Below are 16,618 nucleotides of genomic sequence, written 5' to 3'. Positions count from 1 at the left end.
ACTGACCAAAAAGTCCATTAGCATTTGCTGAAGAAAAGAATTGTTTGCCTTGAACTAAATGAAGAGCAGCACTGTCAACTTGCAGTGAGTAATGAACCCAAAGCCTACAGTTAGCCACAGCTGAAAAGAACAAGCTTCAGGATAACTGCTTGTAGCCTATTGTCAAGATGAAACAGTGCAAAGCTAATAGGGTAAAGCACAGTAATGAGGTATTTTAGGTGTAAGCACAGTTGCATGGATAACAGGGAGGTTAAGGAGGTCCAGTCATGCCAGTGGGAAAAAGGAGAGTGTGTGCAAACGACTGAGATCAAGTCTACAGTGAATGAGAATTAAAAAAACAGATTTTGATAGTTCTCTTGGAGGTTCAACTTTAATACGCCAGTATTCGCTCTGTTCGATTTCACTGATTTGTTAGTCAGAAATAAAACCGTTTGTAAAACTTGAGGAAGCAACAACTGATCAAACAACAAGGTTGCACACCATTTATCAAATGCACTATTCACTTAAGGACAGCAGGAAATCTCGGGCACCAATCAACTTGAATCACAGCAATAACAAATAGAAAGGCAAAGAACCTCTCAGTACAGAATACAGCACAATGTGTGTCAAACATGAGGTTCATTTAATTAGTTTCCTCTCATCATCTCATTCTCCCTACCCTTTTCGTTAAAACTGCAGCAACCTTGGCAGCACTTAACCACAAGAACTGAATCAGCAGCTGTTCTAGATAATTCTAGTGCTGAACTGTTCATAAATTAAAATCAGACGGGTGCGTTATTACCATGACCTGTAAAATGCCAAGAAAAACCACAGCTAATCTTGACAAAGATGGAGATCTCTTTTTGATAACAGTTTAAATAAAAGGTCTATCACTTCAGAATGCACTAGCCCTGCTACCTGATCCATGTTTTTTCCTGCCAACACTTTTGCTTGGAATATATAGGGAGCAGAATAAGATCTGAAGCTAACAGGATTTCAACTTGTGTTATTCAGTATGGTTGGATGCTAAAAGCTCATTGAGATTTTTTTTTTAGGGCACATGCATGCATATGCAAGTATTAGTTTTAAATCCACGTACACGTGTATAAGTACTTTTTTCCTAGTACTTTCTTCAAGAAACTGCAAAACAACAATCACATCCAACTTAAGATTGCTACAATACAAACTAACAAGGAGGCAAACAAAAAGCTTACCAAATCCTGGTGCACTAGGCAAAGCAATAGGTGGCTGTTTCATGACAGGAGGCAGTGCAGATGGGAGCTGATAACCTTGTAGTTTTAATTTGATGAGTTTCATAGCTATTGAAAACTCCAGCTGATCCATCCTCCCATCATTGTTCATGTCAGCTAGAGCCCTACAATACACAGGATTTTCATAGTTAGGTTCTTAAATTATGAACTTCAAGAACTGACTAAGAAGCATGTACACACAGGCAAATATGTTTAAGACTAATTAATTTCCACTCAAAACTATTATACTGGGCTAAAAATGGTCATGAAACAAGACATGAGAGAGTTTTTAAACTGAGAGTTTCTTGATTTCATTCTTGGAGTGATTAACAAATATTGTTTTAATCTCTTTTCAGCTCTTAGACAAGAAGAATTAATGTAATTCTACCAAAATTTTGCAACATCACACAAATAAAACTACAGTGCCTCAAACAGCACTGCAGGGAATCAAATTACTTAGTCTGCAAATCTGTATGTTAGCTACACTTAAAATGTTCTTTAAATCTGTGCACTTCACTAAAACATTACATCTGCAAGTGTGCAAATGTGTTTTCAGTTAAACAATAGTACTCAAAACATTGAGCCTAGGCCTTGAATAGGTTTTCATGTAAAGTAGCCTGACTCAAACAGTGTGCTTTTTGTTTCTGCATTCGATGGTTAAGGAAAACCATGCTCAGTAGGGAATAGGGTTGGGAGGTTGAGGGGAGAGAATCAAGAAGAAGAATGTTAATTCCTGCAATTGCAAACTGAAAAAGCAGAGTAAATGCACATTGTTAATGTAATTAGTTGCAAATTTTATTTTAAACATTATGTTTATTTAATTGTGTTTATTTGAAGAATTAAGTACACATTTCAGTATTGAAATAATACATACTTCCAAGTTCATGTGTGCATTTAGGTGTCATGGACATGACAACAAAAAAGCCCCAGGTGGTCTAGACCTGGCTGTGCTTAGCTGTGAAGCTAGGCTGGAACTGATTCTGTTTGTGTATCTATTCCCTTTTTCCCTGAATACCTTTTGTATTTCTCTATATATTTATAAATAGTGCTTCCATTTAACCTCCAACTCTGTGCGAGTGTTGTATTTACTCCTTTGGGGTAAAATACTTTCTGTCCTTTCACCCTGGGCAGCTCGTGGCTCAAATGAGGACAGGCCTCAACCACATCTCTGGGCAACAGGTTTCAGTATTTCACCACCCTCACTGTAAAGAACTTCTTCCTTATGTCTAATCTAAATCTGTCCTGCTCCAGTTCAAAACCATTGCCCCTAGTCCTATCACTACAGGCTCTTCTAAACAGTCCCTCCCCAGCCTTCCTGTAGGTTCCCTTCAGACACTGAAATCAATATCATCCATCAATGTGGATGTAGCAAGGCTAAATAACACTACTGAAAACCTGGGAGTAGTATTTACAGAAGGAGAAAGTCTGGTGAGGAAACTGTAGACTGAGGCTTATGGTTAAGAAGTAAGCATTGCACCACTTCTTGCAAGATGCTGAATTGCTACATATATATAATTGAAGAACAAGTCTTGGATGTGACGACATATAGTTGTTTTTGCCTGAAGCTTCATATAACAGGGAAGCTTACCTTACACATAAAATCTGCCCACTCTTCACTAAAGACCAAAGACCTTCCTCTAACATCACTACCAGCAAATCTTTGGAAGCCTAAATTTAGTCAAAACTGGTTCTTGGACCCACATAGCTTAAAGTGATTTGGATTCAAGTTTCAGTCATGACTGCTCAGTATGTGGTTCATTTGACAAATAATCAATCAAATAGATCCTGCTCTAGCAGTGAGACTTAATATATGGCAGTCCAGCCAGCAGAAGGAAGAGGCAAGGCCATCGTGGCAAATCTGGACAAAGAGAAGTGCAAATCTGGAAAGCATATCTCCTTTTCCTTGCAGAACACCGGTGCTCTAGATTCTCAGCTTCTGATCACTCTTCCATGAAGAGCAAGTGACATATTGGTACCTCCTGCTGTAGTGAAAGGCTAAATTAAAGTGGAAGATGCAATGCTTTTGTCTTTACACCAATGAAGAGACAAGCAGGAGAACCCTACTGAAGGAAAAGGAGTCTCTCTCATATCTATGTGTTAAGCAACAGCAAGGATAGATTACAGTATCTGTTAATGAAAAATGTATATTACAAAATTAGAGGTATAGTTACTTCTAGAAAATAGTTAAAAACACAAAGTAGACTTCTCCTATTTTAGTATTGAGGTTATCCATATTTCATTAATGTTTAATTAACAAATTAAACAGTGGCTTTGCCTGGACATAAAAACGCTAAAAGTTTGTTAGCTTCCATCATATCTTGCTGTCCAGTGGAGTGCACATACCACAAACCACCATGTGCAAACCCACAGACAGACTATATATATGCACTGTACCCATGTTTTTCCTCCTGTGCAATCAAATGGGTATAAACTTCCAATAAACATGTTTGCATCTCACTAAAGTTTTCTTTACAACTTAATATATCAACTTAAAATTCCTGTTAAAAAGCCCAAATTCATTCAGAAGGAATTAATAATTTAATGATGATAATTAAGAATATTCACTCTATTTTTCAACAGTAGCGTGGAACAGTCCTGCAACATGCTGAAGGAATAGCGCCATCCAGTAGGTTTTTATTTTCTTCTTTATATACCTTTCACATTTTACAATCAAAACAGTAACATCCATTAGCCACCACCTATAAACAGTGAAACATTCAAGAAGCAAAAGGTATTTGGAATGTTAGAATTTCAGAAACTTCATGGCTACGTGCATTTTCTAAAGTGCTTCCTTTTGTGGGTTTTACACAAGAAAGTAAGTTGATGCACAGTGATTGAATACAGAGGGTGGGAAAGCCTCATCAGAAAAATTACAGAGTATTAAGAACAATGGAAACCAGGAGCAGATAATTAGCTTCATTTAACTGATTCTTATAAGCAGACACTACAGCTTTTTAAAGGCAACTAAGGAAAATTTTTAAAAATATTTAAAAAGGAAAATAAGTGGTGTTTTTAATGAAAATTTAATTCAACACTTGTTTAGCCATTCTTCTGTTGGATGCCCAGTAGAAATGAGTAGTATTAACAGGCTTAAGTAGATAGCAAGCTGAGGATACACATAGGAACAACGCTAGAGAAACTGATCTGGATAAACCTATTCTAGCAGATTTTTGACCGCACTCCAAGAAGCCAGTAGACCTCCCAAAGAAAACTCACTCTTCAACATAGTAAAAAGCCCATTCAGCTCCATAGTGACTAACTAGAACCAACAGCTCAAATAAATATTCACAATGTTCCTTCTATCTTTGCATTTAAGTAATTACATGAGTTGTCTTCATAATAATCTTATTTTGTTTAACCTAAATGGCTTTTACACCTGCAAATACTTTGATTTATAAAATTTAAGCCTTTCCACTACCAAAGCACAGATGGGGTCCCTCAATCTGTTACATGCATGGCCACGAAAATGCAGTAAGAATAAAAATCACACTGTCAGTGACCTTGAATCTCTAGGAACTATTTACAGAATATACTGCTAGAATGCAGTAAGTCTTTGCATTCTAAATGAGAAAATATTAATTACCCAGTGATAAGAAACTTTGATGTGAACCAGTCTCATTGCTTTAACTGAAACTTTAGCCACATAATCTTTAGTTGGTTTAAATTTAACATCTGACCTTCCGTTCAACCCATTTACTCTACAACAGCTTTGTTATTTAAATTAGCGTCACAAATTTCAGTGAGAAAAAAAGATGCGCACACTAACAAATTTATAGACATTTTTACAGCATGTCAATAAAAATCAGCTTTTGTCTGACAACATTTTTAGTTCAAGAATAGGACAAATTTTCATTTCTAATTACTGAATTTAGTGCCATGTTGTTGGCTTACAGTGCTGCTTTTAAATAAATATCAACTTAAATGCAAGGAGTGGCTGACAATAAATATTACCTAATACTACCTAATGCTGTTCTGCTTCTAATGAAATTTGGAAGAATGTAGAGTCCTTTAATTTGTTAAATTTAAGGTCTGGCCGGAACCAGTGCGGAACAGCAAATGGATTCAACACTGACTAAATATTTATCATATTCTATAGCACAGGCCTGTGTTTTTAACAGGGGTTTTCTAATGAGTATAGCCTCAGTAGGCTTCATCACAATGTTGTTTCAGGTGCTGACAAAATCCTTCCCCTACAGATCTTTTCATCCTCCTTTCTTTCCTCTTTTCTGCAGAATACAATGACAACTTGATTGTTTTTGCATTTATGAGGCATAGAAACTGAGCATGTACTGTTTTTTCAGTTAGATATGCTTATGATTAACCTACAAAACATCTATCTCCATGAAAACAGCACAGTGTTAAAATAAAGCAAGCTCCTTGCAGTTCCAAAAAATCTGGATTTATTTAGCTTTACTTTCCCATGTCACAATCCCACATTGCATTATAAAACTTGGTCATAATTAGAGGAGAAATTAGGTCTTGAGCATCAGTCGCTTAATGAATGTATGTATAGTAAGACAACTCACAGGACTGCCACTTATAATATTTCACTCTTACACTTGGACATAAATTTAATAAGGTTGTGAGGAAAGCATATATCAGAGGCAGGTAACTCAATCAATGGCTTTAGTCTGTCCTGAAACAAAGTTACTCTAAATGCAAGAAAAACAGATGGCACTCATTTAGTTTTCATTTAATTCCAGAGAGACAGGCTACACAGAAGATGCTTTTTGAGGCCACCATTTATAAAGGCTTTAGAAGAAAGCCAGATTACTGCCTACTTAAAACCAGTTACCTTCCAAGCCACTGCAGTCTCAATTCACAGCCTACTTAGAGGCTTCTTAATAGATTACCAGCTTGTCAGAGTTCAAAGCTTGTAAAGGGTAGACCAGTAAAGAAGTAATGATAGACCATCAGAATTCCACTAATTTGTTCACTGAGGTCCCCGAGACTTCTTTTTTCTTAAATGAATGATGAGTAGAAAGGACACAGGAATTCTCAATGCTAAAAGCCATAAAACTACTATTTTTAAGGAAGATGGATTCTGGAGAAGCTTTGATTAATAGCAGAAATTAAGATATTAAGACACTCCTTAGTGTCTCCTCTTAGAAAACAATTACAGCCAACTGCAGAATATTCTCAAGCAGCTCCTGAGGCAGAGACATTTAACTAGTACTTCAGCTAACTAGCCAGCATTTCTCAAAGCTCTAGCAATTCCATTTTGATTAAAATATTAGACAGTGAAAAATACTTATACTGCTCTCTTATGCAAAAAAAATTCTCTCTCATGTGATAATGTGCTTAGAAACTCACAGAGGGCTTCCTTTTTCCACAGAGAGCTCTGAAAGCACTATGGCAAATCATCCACTAGGCCAGTTCCCACTGCAGTTCCTTTCCCACTTGTATTTTTTTATACAAGAAATTCCATAGCTAACAAAACTGATGACACTTTCTATTAGACAAGTTAGTCTACATACAGCTGTGAGCAGTCCTTTATGAAACAAATGCTAGGCTCCTATCTTGCACTCAGATTAATACCATCAACTGTATTCAAAATAACTAGGCTCATTAAGAGGAAAACACTTCCAAAACACAACATGCACTTCCCTATTTCTAGGATCAGAAAATTTAGAGTTTTACAGGATGCTCAGAATAACAACTTTCCTTCCTTAAAGACTGTTGTACCTCCTCTACTTTTCCTCTAGTAATCAGATGCCATCTAAAAATAAAATAACTTTTAAAATCCATCTATTCAAATAATAAAGAACACTGATTGAAGATAGGTTTTAAGTAGCTTGTATCTCTCTCAAAGATTCTGAGCTTATTACTAAGAACTCCTTCCTCTACTGAAATACTCACAAATGTATTTCAACATTAACAGAGACTTAGACAGACAACATTAGAATATTGCTATTAGTCCACAAAGCAAGTGTGCCACTTTGAGATCTGACTCCTGGGACATAAGACAAACAACTATTAACACTTTTCAATGCAGTCTTGAGCATAGTATTACTTCCTTTGCAGACTGCAAAGAACAACTTGCCACCAAACAGGATAGCTTCTATTGTTTCTGTGAGATGAGAGTAATTTCTGGTAGGTTACAAACAGATGTTCACTGATAAATCAAAAGAGTTCAGTCATTCGAGTTGTGGGAAATTAAAGGGGAGTTACATTTTTTTTTTCTTTTTAAGGGGTCTTACTACCACTACACAAGTACTTTTCTACCTTATTAGTCTAACTCCAGCTGGGAATATAAACAAGTGGTCTAGATTTTTACTTAAATATTTACTTCTCTGAATTCAGAGATGATCAAAGACAGAAGACAGACAGTGAGAAAGGGATGTCTGCATGATTCTGTTATGATTTATAAAGGCAGCATGAATAAGCTTTAGTTCAGCTTTATTTAAAAAAAAAAGTGCAAGTTCAAGTTTTGTCTCTGTGACAAAATAAAACAAGCTAGTAAAATTCCACAGAACTAGTGGAATACCTCTCAAGAGGCTGCAAAATCGAATTCAGAGAAGTAGTTTTTAGCCAGGACCATTTACAACTGTTCAGTTTTGTCAACACCTATTTAAAGCTGATGCTTACAGTACATTTTTGAGAAGGGATGCCTTGTTTAAGGCAAAATGAATTTCTTACTTAAGTGGCAAGAGATGTTCCAATGGGACGTGAATTTTCACTGAGTATTTACCAAATAACTAAACCAGATTTGATACTTATAAGATAAAGATTATTTGATAAGAAAATAAGTTATTTAAAAGTCATGTAAACCCAGTCCCTTTTTTAGGGATGCACACTTCCAAAGTAATATTTTTCCTGTAAGAAAATAATTCGCTTCCTTCTCCATTCAGAGCAAGATTCTGCCTTTAAATGTCCTTACTACAACAGAAAGTTTTTACAACTGCAATAAACTAAACTGTCTCTCAGTTATGAGAGGCAAAGTGAACAGATTTGTCAAGTTATCCATCCCTCTGCTGCTTTTTTCCAATCTAAAATGAAAACTAGCACATTCCAAAAAAAAAAAAAAAGTAGTAATATAATTAATGTGAATTGTGAATAACTTGGGCAAGTTAACATGTCCAAGTCTGGCAGGGACATTTAATTTGGAGGAGAAACAATTGCAATCCTGCATGAATAAGCTGGCAGATTGTAGAAATCTTTGTCATGTGTAACATACAGCAAGGGAGATTTTGATCTTCCTAAACTCACCAAGAAATAGTGAACATTTCAAGCTGTATCTCCAACTACAATGGAAATAGTCTACACCAGTTTTAGTTTTTGTAAAAATGTTGCAAGTCTCGTGTAGGCCATCGCCCATTAGAAGATTTCTGATACTAATTATTGTACTTAGTGATGAATTAGCACAGTTTAAATAAAGCTGAAAGCTTTTAGTAATTTGAAATGTGGGCTGCAAATTGCCAACTTGAAAAATGTTATTTGCAGAAGGATGCCTGCTTGCAATAACCAAACTAGTAATTTAAAAACTCAGCTAAAACATACTACAAGCACACTGAACTAAATCAGTGACTTTAGGCCCCAAAACAGTAAACTTCACTCTGTAACATAACTGCAATTCTCACACCCTCTCCCATATACTCACCATATCTGTGCTAATACCGGTTGAGGTAACCCAGATTGAAAGAAAAAGTTTCTAGCTTGATCACCTATAAAATAAACAGGACATCATTTCAAGAAATGCTAAAGATACCTGTAAGAATAAAAAGGAAATGAGTCAAAAATATCTAAAACTGAGGTAACAGTAAAATCATAAATACTTAATGCTATACATAGATAACAGAGTATGAGAAGCTTATTTAGTCACTTGCAAGCCTACTAGATAGTTCCAAAAAGCACATACTGTTTATGTTTACAACTGTCAGGACCACATGAAGTCAGCTAGGCATAAACATTTAGGGCAATAAGAAATCCACGGTTTGCAGTCTCTAATCTGTGTTAATCACAGAATCATTTGGTTGTAAAAAACCTTTAAGATCATCAGGTCCTACCATTAACCAATATCACCAAGTCCACCACCAAACCAAGCCACTAAGCACCACATCTACACATCTTTTAAATACCTCCATGGACAGCAATTCAATCGCTTTTCTCGGCAGACTATTCCAAGGCTTGACAACCCTTTTGGTGAAGAAACTTTTCGTAAAGTCCAATCTAAACCTCCCTTGGTGCAACTTGAGACCATTTCCTCTCGTGCTCTCTCGCTTGCTACTTGTGAGAAGAGCAAGAGCAGTAAGGTCTCCCCTGAGCCTCCAATTCTCCATGCTGAACAACCCCAGTTCCTTCAGCTGCTCCTCATAAGACTTGTGTTCTAGAGCCTTCCCCAGCTTCACTGCCCTTCTTTGGACACATAGGAATAGCTCTCTTTGCAACAATTGTATGCCTTGTGAGGAGAAGATTTCTTTTCTTCCAGGAAAGTATGTATCTAACTTAGATTTTTTTTTTTTGGAAATACAATGCCAGTCAGCTAGCACAAACTAAATAAAGTTGTCTTTACACTGATAAGCCACCATTAAAAGTCTATTTCAAAGTAAAAATAAGGATAGCAGAACAATTACGACATGGAAATGTTGTGCCCTGTACAGGAAAGTCATAGACAGACTAAAAATAGCAGCAAGTATCAAAAGAAATCAATAAAAACAGTAGTATTTTGTACTGCATCTGTAATGTAACAGGAGCAGAAACAACTATATTATATACTTGGAGGCATGTATGGCTGTGATGAGACTGCTAAGAATCTGATTCTGATTTTGCACACAAAACCCTTTTGATAGAACAGACACCAAGAAAAGTAAAACAATTCTATACCTTTCTTTTCAACTGATCATCAGAATTTAGATAGCACTAACGAAAATGAAATGCGAGAAAAACTAAAACCAAAAGCAGGCATGAACAGCAAATCAGTATTGTTCAATGAAAATTCAGTAGAATCACTGCAATTCCTTTACTTGCAGCTTTGCTTCCACAATTTTTGCTATTTGGATTTCTTTAAAGAGGCCATCCATGCTGATTTCACGAGTTTAAACAATCAGTTTCTGAAACAAATTTCAATTAAATTGATACATCTTTATATAAACAGATTTCCTAATGTACCAGTATGTTAGCATGGTGGGTTGAATCCAGGTAAAAACTAAGCACCTAGTCATTCACACTCACTTCCCTCTTCCCACTAGGATAGAGAAGAGAACAAGGAGAGCAAAGTCAAGAAAACTCAGAAAACTTGCTGGTTGTGTTAAAGACATCTTAGTAAGTGGAATAAAGTCCCAAGTGATGCAAAGGTAATAATCACTCCCAATTTCCCTCAAGCTCAGTCTCTAAGCAATGGCTACCTTGAAAGACAACAGTCTCTCCTCATTTTTGTTGAACACAGTAGTATAGGATAACCTTTCAGTTAGTTTACACTGGTTGTCCCTGCTGTGTTCCCTAACTTTTTGCCCACAGCTACCTTACTCACTGCAGGGTTCGAAGTGAGAAAGAGTGAAAGCCTTGAGGCTTTGCAAGCACTGTTCAGGCATCGCTAAAACATCCAAAACACAGCACCATCCAGGCTGCTGTGAAGAAAGTTAACTCCATCTCAGACAGACTCAGTACAGTGAATTACTTTGCTAAGCAAATTAAAAGCACTATAAAAATTACTAGGCATCAGGGTGATTCCATGCCCTGAATTTTAACTCTACAGCTCGTTAGTATCAGCTGGCTCCACACTACAGAATTGCTTTGTAGAGCTGCAGTTACAAATAATTTTAATTCTACCTACTGAAAAGTCAAGTGGCATAAACCAGGTATATAGCTGGTGAATATCACAAAAATATCAGAAAATACCAGAACAGATGGAGTTGATGGACCAAAGCAAGTTGTTTTCTTGGCCCCAAAGATCTCCAATACAACTCTGTACACATTTAGGCTCGTTTGTTAATATTTAATTAAATAAAATTAGAAATTAAAACTATTTAATTACCAGTAATAAATCCAGATGTTGGTTTCAGACTATGGAACTGCTGATCATGTTTAGCTCTCTCCTCCACAGTAATAGCCCAGATATCCAGGTTGCCTAGCTCAAAAGAAATGGAGAAATAAAGTTAAGAAATATTATATAAAACCCACACTATTTTTATTTCCGGGTGCAAGTACATTGTACTGGACTTCTGAAAACTACATACATACAGAAGCTCTTCATCCAAAGTCTATAGCTGAAAGCTCCAAGAATCCTTACATAGTCAGTTAGTACTTAGAAACTTACCGTAAGCAAACATTACCAAATTAAGATGATGCTAAGCACTGATTCACTTACCTGCCTCATACAAAAATTTAGGTTACACCCAGACTACTCTAAGTGTAATCAAACTTATGAATAGGCTATTAAAAGACAACATCAGCATATCCAGAGGATATAATGCATAAAGTTTGTAACACTAGATATTTAGAGAATGGAAGACTATTTTATTTCCAGGGTACATACAGTTGAAATGTAAGTTCTTTCAGCTGAAAAGATTCCTCAAATAAGCAGTGGTGAATACTATGTGGGTTTGTACTATAGTAAGGGTAGAACTCTTATGTGTCTGGGAAAACCGTGATTTAACCAGATAATAAAGATCTTTTCCTAGGTAGCAATAGCACAGGAAATCATGCTCCTGAAAAAGAGAAAGCTGAGTAAGAATGTTACACAGACCAGATTCTTCACACCATACTCATAAATTGGAGGTTAATCATTAGTTTACACTGAGATTTAATACCCTTCTACAGTGCCATGCTTCCACTATGCTTTCTCCAGTTCTACCTCCATTTCTGCAGCAGATCTTTCCCCTCTCACATGCAGACATTTCACTTTCATTTTTGAGATTATTTGTTCACAGAGCAAACACAGCTCAACTTCCACTTGAGATATCCAGTGAACTCTCTAAGACTGTTTCAGGTTTGTCTCAAACTTTATAACCAATAAAAATAATTATTTCAATATCTGTAGAAGTTCATTGTGCAGATGCACCTTCCTGTAACTCCTGCTGTGTAACAGTGTAATGATATGAAGACATCCAAGTTAATTGAATCACTGCGTTATTGAGGTATTACTAAGAGATAAAATGTAGACTTGCAGAAAAAGAAAGAGGAGATCTAGCATTTGATCTGTCTCAGAACTAAGTTCTCAGAGATTAAATTTCAGGTAATAAAGTCCACAAATATTTACAGCAAGTGTTTCAGGCTGTTTGCAGTGTGAGGAAGAATCAAAGTCAGCAGTTATGAAGAACATGGAAATTTCCCGTCTCCTGAATTTTTGTTGTTTGTAATTTACTTTCATGTGGCAAAATACACTTTGGAGAGAAAAAGAAATGGACAAAGGGAAGAAAAACATTCCTTTAAATGGTAGATTTCATTAATGGAAGAAATGCTAGATTCTTGGTAAACAGTTATCACAGTTTCAGGTAAGCAATCCATCTCTAGAAGCAGAAAGGCTAATAATGCATCATTCAAAGAAAGGACATTTTAAGATTAGTCCAAAAATTCCAGAATTTTGGAAATTTTGCTCATAGAAGAACTACAAAGAGTTCACAGCAGTGCTCCCTGGGGGAACAAAACAGGACTCTATTTTGGATATTAGTATTCCAAAACACAATACTTAAGGTAAGCAGATACCTCCCTTACCTTATCAAGAACTCCTGACAGGAAAGGAATGTTGATTAAGACTTGATTATCAATATGCTGACTGGGCCAACTAGAAGCAGATGAACAGCTCACTATATTGGAAACATGACTACTCCAGCCTACGATCATAAGGCTGGATGGGATAGCTTACACAACATGGGAGAATTTCTTGACTACAGTGTGGGAATCAAAAAAATAAATAATAATTTTTTAAAATACAACAAACAAATATGAAAATTGCAATGATTCATTCGCTTGCTATCTCTCAATCCGAGCCATGCATAATTCCGGATAAACACCCAACAGAAAGCCCCAAATCTCTAAAGACAGAGCAGCAAAAAAACCCTTGGCTGTTACTACCTTTCTGCAAAAGCAATGATAAAACCCAGAACTCCCATGCCATGAGGTAACTAAAAATGGATTCTGTTAACTATTTTGAGCCAAAATGTGTTGATTTCTTCTCTAGAGTCCTTGTAACTAGAACAGATGACTGTCAATATTTACTCTTACAGAGATTTGGTTGTTTCTGAAACAGTAGCTCACCTTTGAGGGATAAAAAAGCCACTGTCAAACTAAGCAAGCCTGGTAGTCTCTTTGGTCAGTCAAATATGAATGGCATCTCTGGCACTGCCTCATTTCCATCTTTTGTTATTTGAGGAAACAATAAGACCTGTGGGAGAGCACGAAGCATGATCTTACCCACAGCAAGTCACCTTTCATGGCTTCAGATCCTAGATGCCAATACAGAGGTTGTGGGGCTTTTCAATATATTTGGATAGAAAGGAGGCAGTCACCAAACCACAAAACTTATTCATAAGCAAGCTATTCTTGAATGCGGCTGCAAGCCCTCTAACTATTGCTTCTTTAACATGACTTAGCAATCACCTCACCTGCAAAAGTGAAGCAGTGGGCTCTCATATATGAAATAGGTATTTCCTTCTCCCTGACAAAACAGAAGGTTGAGCATACCACATTCTTCCAGTAACTACAGAAATCCTACTATGTCTATTTATTTTTCTTTAATCAGTTGTCCTCAAAATGAGTAGCGTTTTGGAATATCAACAAGTCACTCCAATTTAAGTATTACATACCATGCTTTTTTCATACCTATTTCCCAAGCTGACTTGAAAGAGTCTTCGAAAAGAAAGGAAGTGATTTAAATCCAAAAATATCATTATTGGTATTCACAGATACTGCACATTTGGAGTGAGGGCTCTCCCAAAATGGAGGTTGCATAAACTTTCTCCTCTGCATCCTGTTTGGTGACTACAAGTAACAAAAATCATTGTGTTCTTGAAAGGATGATAAACATCTGCATAAAAAGATTAACTTTCTTTACACCATTTTTTTCTTACAACAGTCTTAGACTTTTGTGTCATTCTTGTAAGAGGAAGTATGATGCTACTTGATACACTTGGTTCAAGTATGAGTATCATAACTTTTGCACCACATTACAAATTAAAGATACTCCAGAAACTACATTAGCCACATGGTTATTTTAACTTGCTCTTTGTAGAGGAGTCAGATAAGAAAAGTTGTTTGAGAAGAAATAATGAACTCCTTCCCTCCTAAAGCTATGTACTAGTTAGCAGGATCCTGGAGAACAGATGCAGGATCAAATGATTACTTATAAACTGAAAAAAGAAAGATGCTACCCATCTGTATTGCAATGAGAACACTCTGAAGATGGCAGAGGAGAATGCTTTGAAGACAAGATTTCCATTAAGAATTCATGTACATGTTTAAATATGGAAGCATGCAAAGCACAGCCCTAACTCTAAACAAAAAGCAATACTTCAGTCTAAACAAGCAAATTTCATTCACATCATAATTTCTCTTACACTCTGAAAATCACAGTGAAATTAAGCTATTCACAACTTTTTACACAACCCAAAAGGGTTTCCTACATGAAGTTGTCTAGTGAGTTTATTTGATCAAAGCTTTTGGTAGCTAGTTTCACTCCCAAACTGAGAACATCTGGTATCAAACGAGTTATATCCAGGTGGCTGGACTTAAAGGTGACTGAGGCAATGAATAGCAGCTTCCAACTCTATATACACTCTAGCTACCACATGCAAAAAGATGCTTCTTCTGTTGTGCTTCATTGACATTTTCAGACTGGCAGAGATTGCATCCAACCAATTGTGTTTAACAAGAGCTGGGATCCTCTAACATGCATGTCTCCTCGAGTCTCCCCCTGAAACATTAACACTAGATACAAATTTAGTTCCTAGCTATACCTGATCCTAAAAAAATAGACTTAGATACGTATTTTTATATACATATATACACACACGCTTTTTTGTGTACGTGTGCATGCATATTTGTGTGTATATATGTATACAGAAACTTATATATGCAGACAACAAGAATCATACCTGTAATGACAGAGAAAAAATCCTAACGGTAGCACCAGTTAAGTGGAACCAAACTAGTTATTAAGTCTCAGCATAGAAATTTACCTTTGTAATCTTTCTTCAGATCAGCTGCACAGCTGGGGCCAAAAATGTATTTGATGTGTAGAATGAAAAGTAATGTCTCTAACTGCACTACCAGGGCTCTTCCTGGATCTTTCAAAATGCTTGAAGTTCAGGATGCTATCTATACCTCCCCCTGTTATAAAAGGAGAGCTAAAAAATGCAGCATCTTTTTTCTAATCTATGCATGGGTTATAAGATAATAAGGAAAATAAATCTTAAGTGATGCATCCAAAGGCATCTGCTCTATTTTTCAGCAATTAAAAAAATCCAAGAGTCCTTAAAAAAACCCCAACTGAACAAACAAACAAAACAAAGAAACCCCAAAGCCTATCCATGTCTTAGCCACAACTAGTGCAGAATGAGGCTATGCCCTATTGCCAGTGGCTGAGTAGCCTGGATCTGCCCTACTGTAATGAATCAATACACACAAAAGAGGAGATACAGCACAGCTTCTCTGTTTGTCTATTCTGCGATGCCTTGGCGAAATTTCATATGTGTTCTCTAACAGGTCTGCAAAAACATCACAGATCAGAGCAGAAAGATACACAATCCATAAACACTTCCACACAGAACATTTTTTGAAAGCTTTTACATATAATAGTTCAGAATACACCATAAACAACTTACCCCCAAAAGGTGTTGGAAACTGAGCCATGGTTCTGTCACTTTTAGCTTGTTAATAGATGCCTGAAAAAGAATAAAAAACCCAGTTACAGTATCTTCCATTTTCAATATATTAGTACAGCAAAAATAACAGTAGTGAATAAGTAGGATCTTACAAATAGAAGAACTGTTACTTACAAGAGGACTAAACATTTCATTTTTTGTACCAGCCTATGCATCCACAAGTTCATTTTCGTATTAAAAAGCAGCTACATTCAGTTCTGTTTCAAGAATGTCCTCAAAAACAATCTTGGTTTAAAAATAATCGGTGATGTAGTAAAGCACAGAGTCAGCCACAACAGACAAGATCTCTGTGTCACTGCTCGGGGCTGCACTACTTTAGAGCTCAGCTCCTACTTCAGAACAAAATTGGCTCTATTTCCAACTGTTGAAAACACACAACATCATCAGCAATCTGTTATTCCTGACAGCAAAAGTCATGAAATGCATACTCCTGCTTAGAGTTCTTCTGTTTTAAACAAAGTATATTAAAAAATTCAACTAGATTTCAAGACTGCTTTACCCCCAAACTAGCCCACAAATGAACAAAGTGCTCAAGATGACATCACAAGCTAAAACGTGTTATTTGGTGGG

General features: G+C 36.4%; 1 protein-coding gene across 3 annotated transcripts in view; it reads right to left on the bottom strand.

Moving 5' to 3' along the window:
• Positions 1 to 16,016, bottom strand: part of ITSN1 (intersectin 1) — a 102,081-nt gene extending 86,065 nt beyond the window's left edge. For all 3 annotated transcript variants that reach the window (XM_054400734.1, XM_054400726.1, XM_054400742.1), the window contains exons 1-4: positions 15,989 to 16,016; positions 11,203 to 11,295; positions 8,830 to 8,893; positions 1,194 to 1,354 (exon numbers count right to left, since the gene is read on the bottom strand). In XM_054400734.1, coding sequence (XP_054256709.1) covers positions 1,194 to 1,354; positions 8,830 to 8,893; positions 11,203 to 11,295; positions 15,989 to 16,016 — 346 coding nt within the window. The remainder of the gene's footprint in view (positions 1 to 1,193; positions 1,355 to 8,829; positions 8,894 to 11,202; positions 11,296 to 15,988) is intronic.
• Positions 16,017 to 16,618: the final 602 nt, after the last annotated feature.

This window comes from Indicator indicator, chromosome 1 (genome assembly GCF_027791375.1).
Source record: "Indicator indicator isolate 239-I01 chromosome 1, UM_Iind_1.1, whole genome shotgun sequence".
NCBI classification, from domain to species: domain Eukaryota; kingdom Metazoa; phylum Chordata; class Aves; order Piciformes; family Indicatoridae; genus Indicator; species Indicator indicator.
The sequence above is the reverse complement of the archived record's forward strand: the minus strand, read 5'-3'. Positions and strand labels throughout refer to the sequence as shown.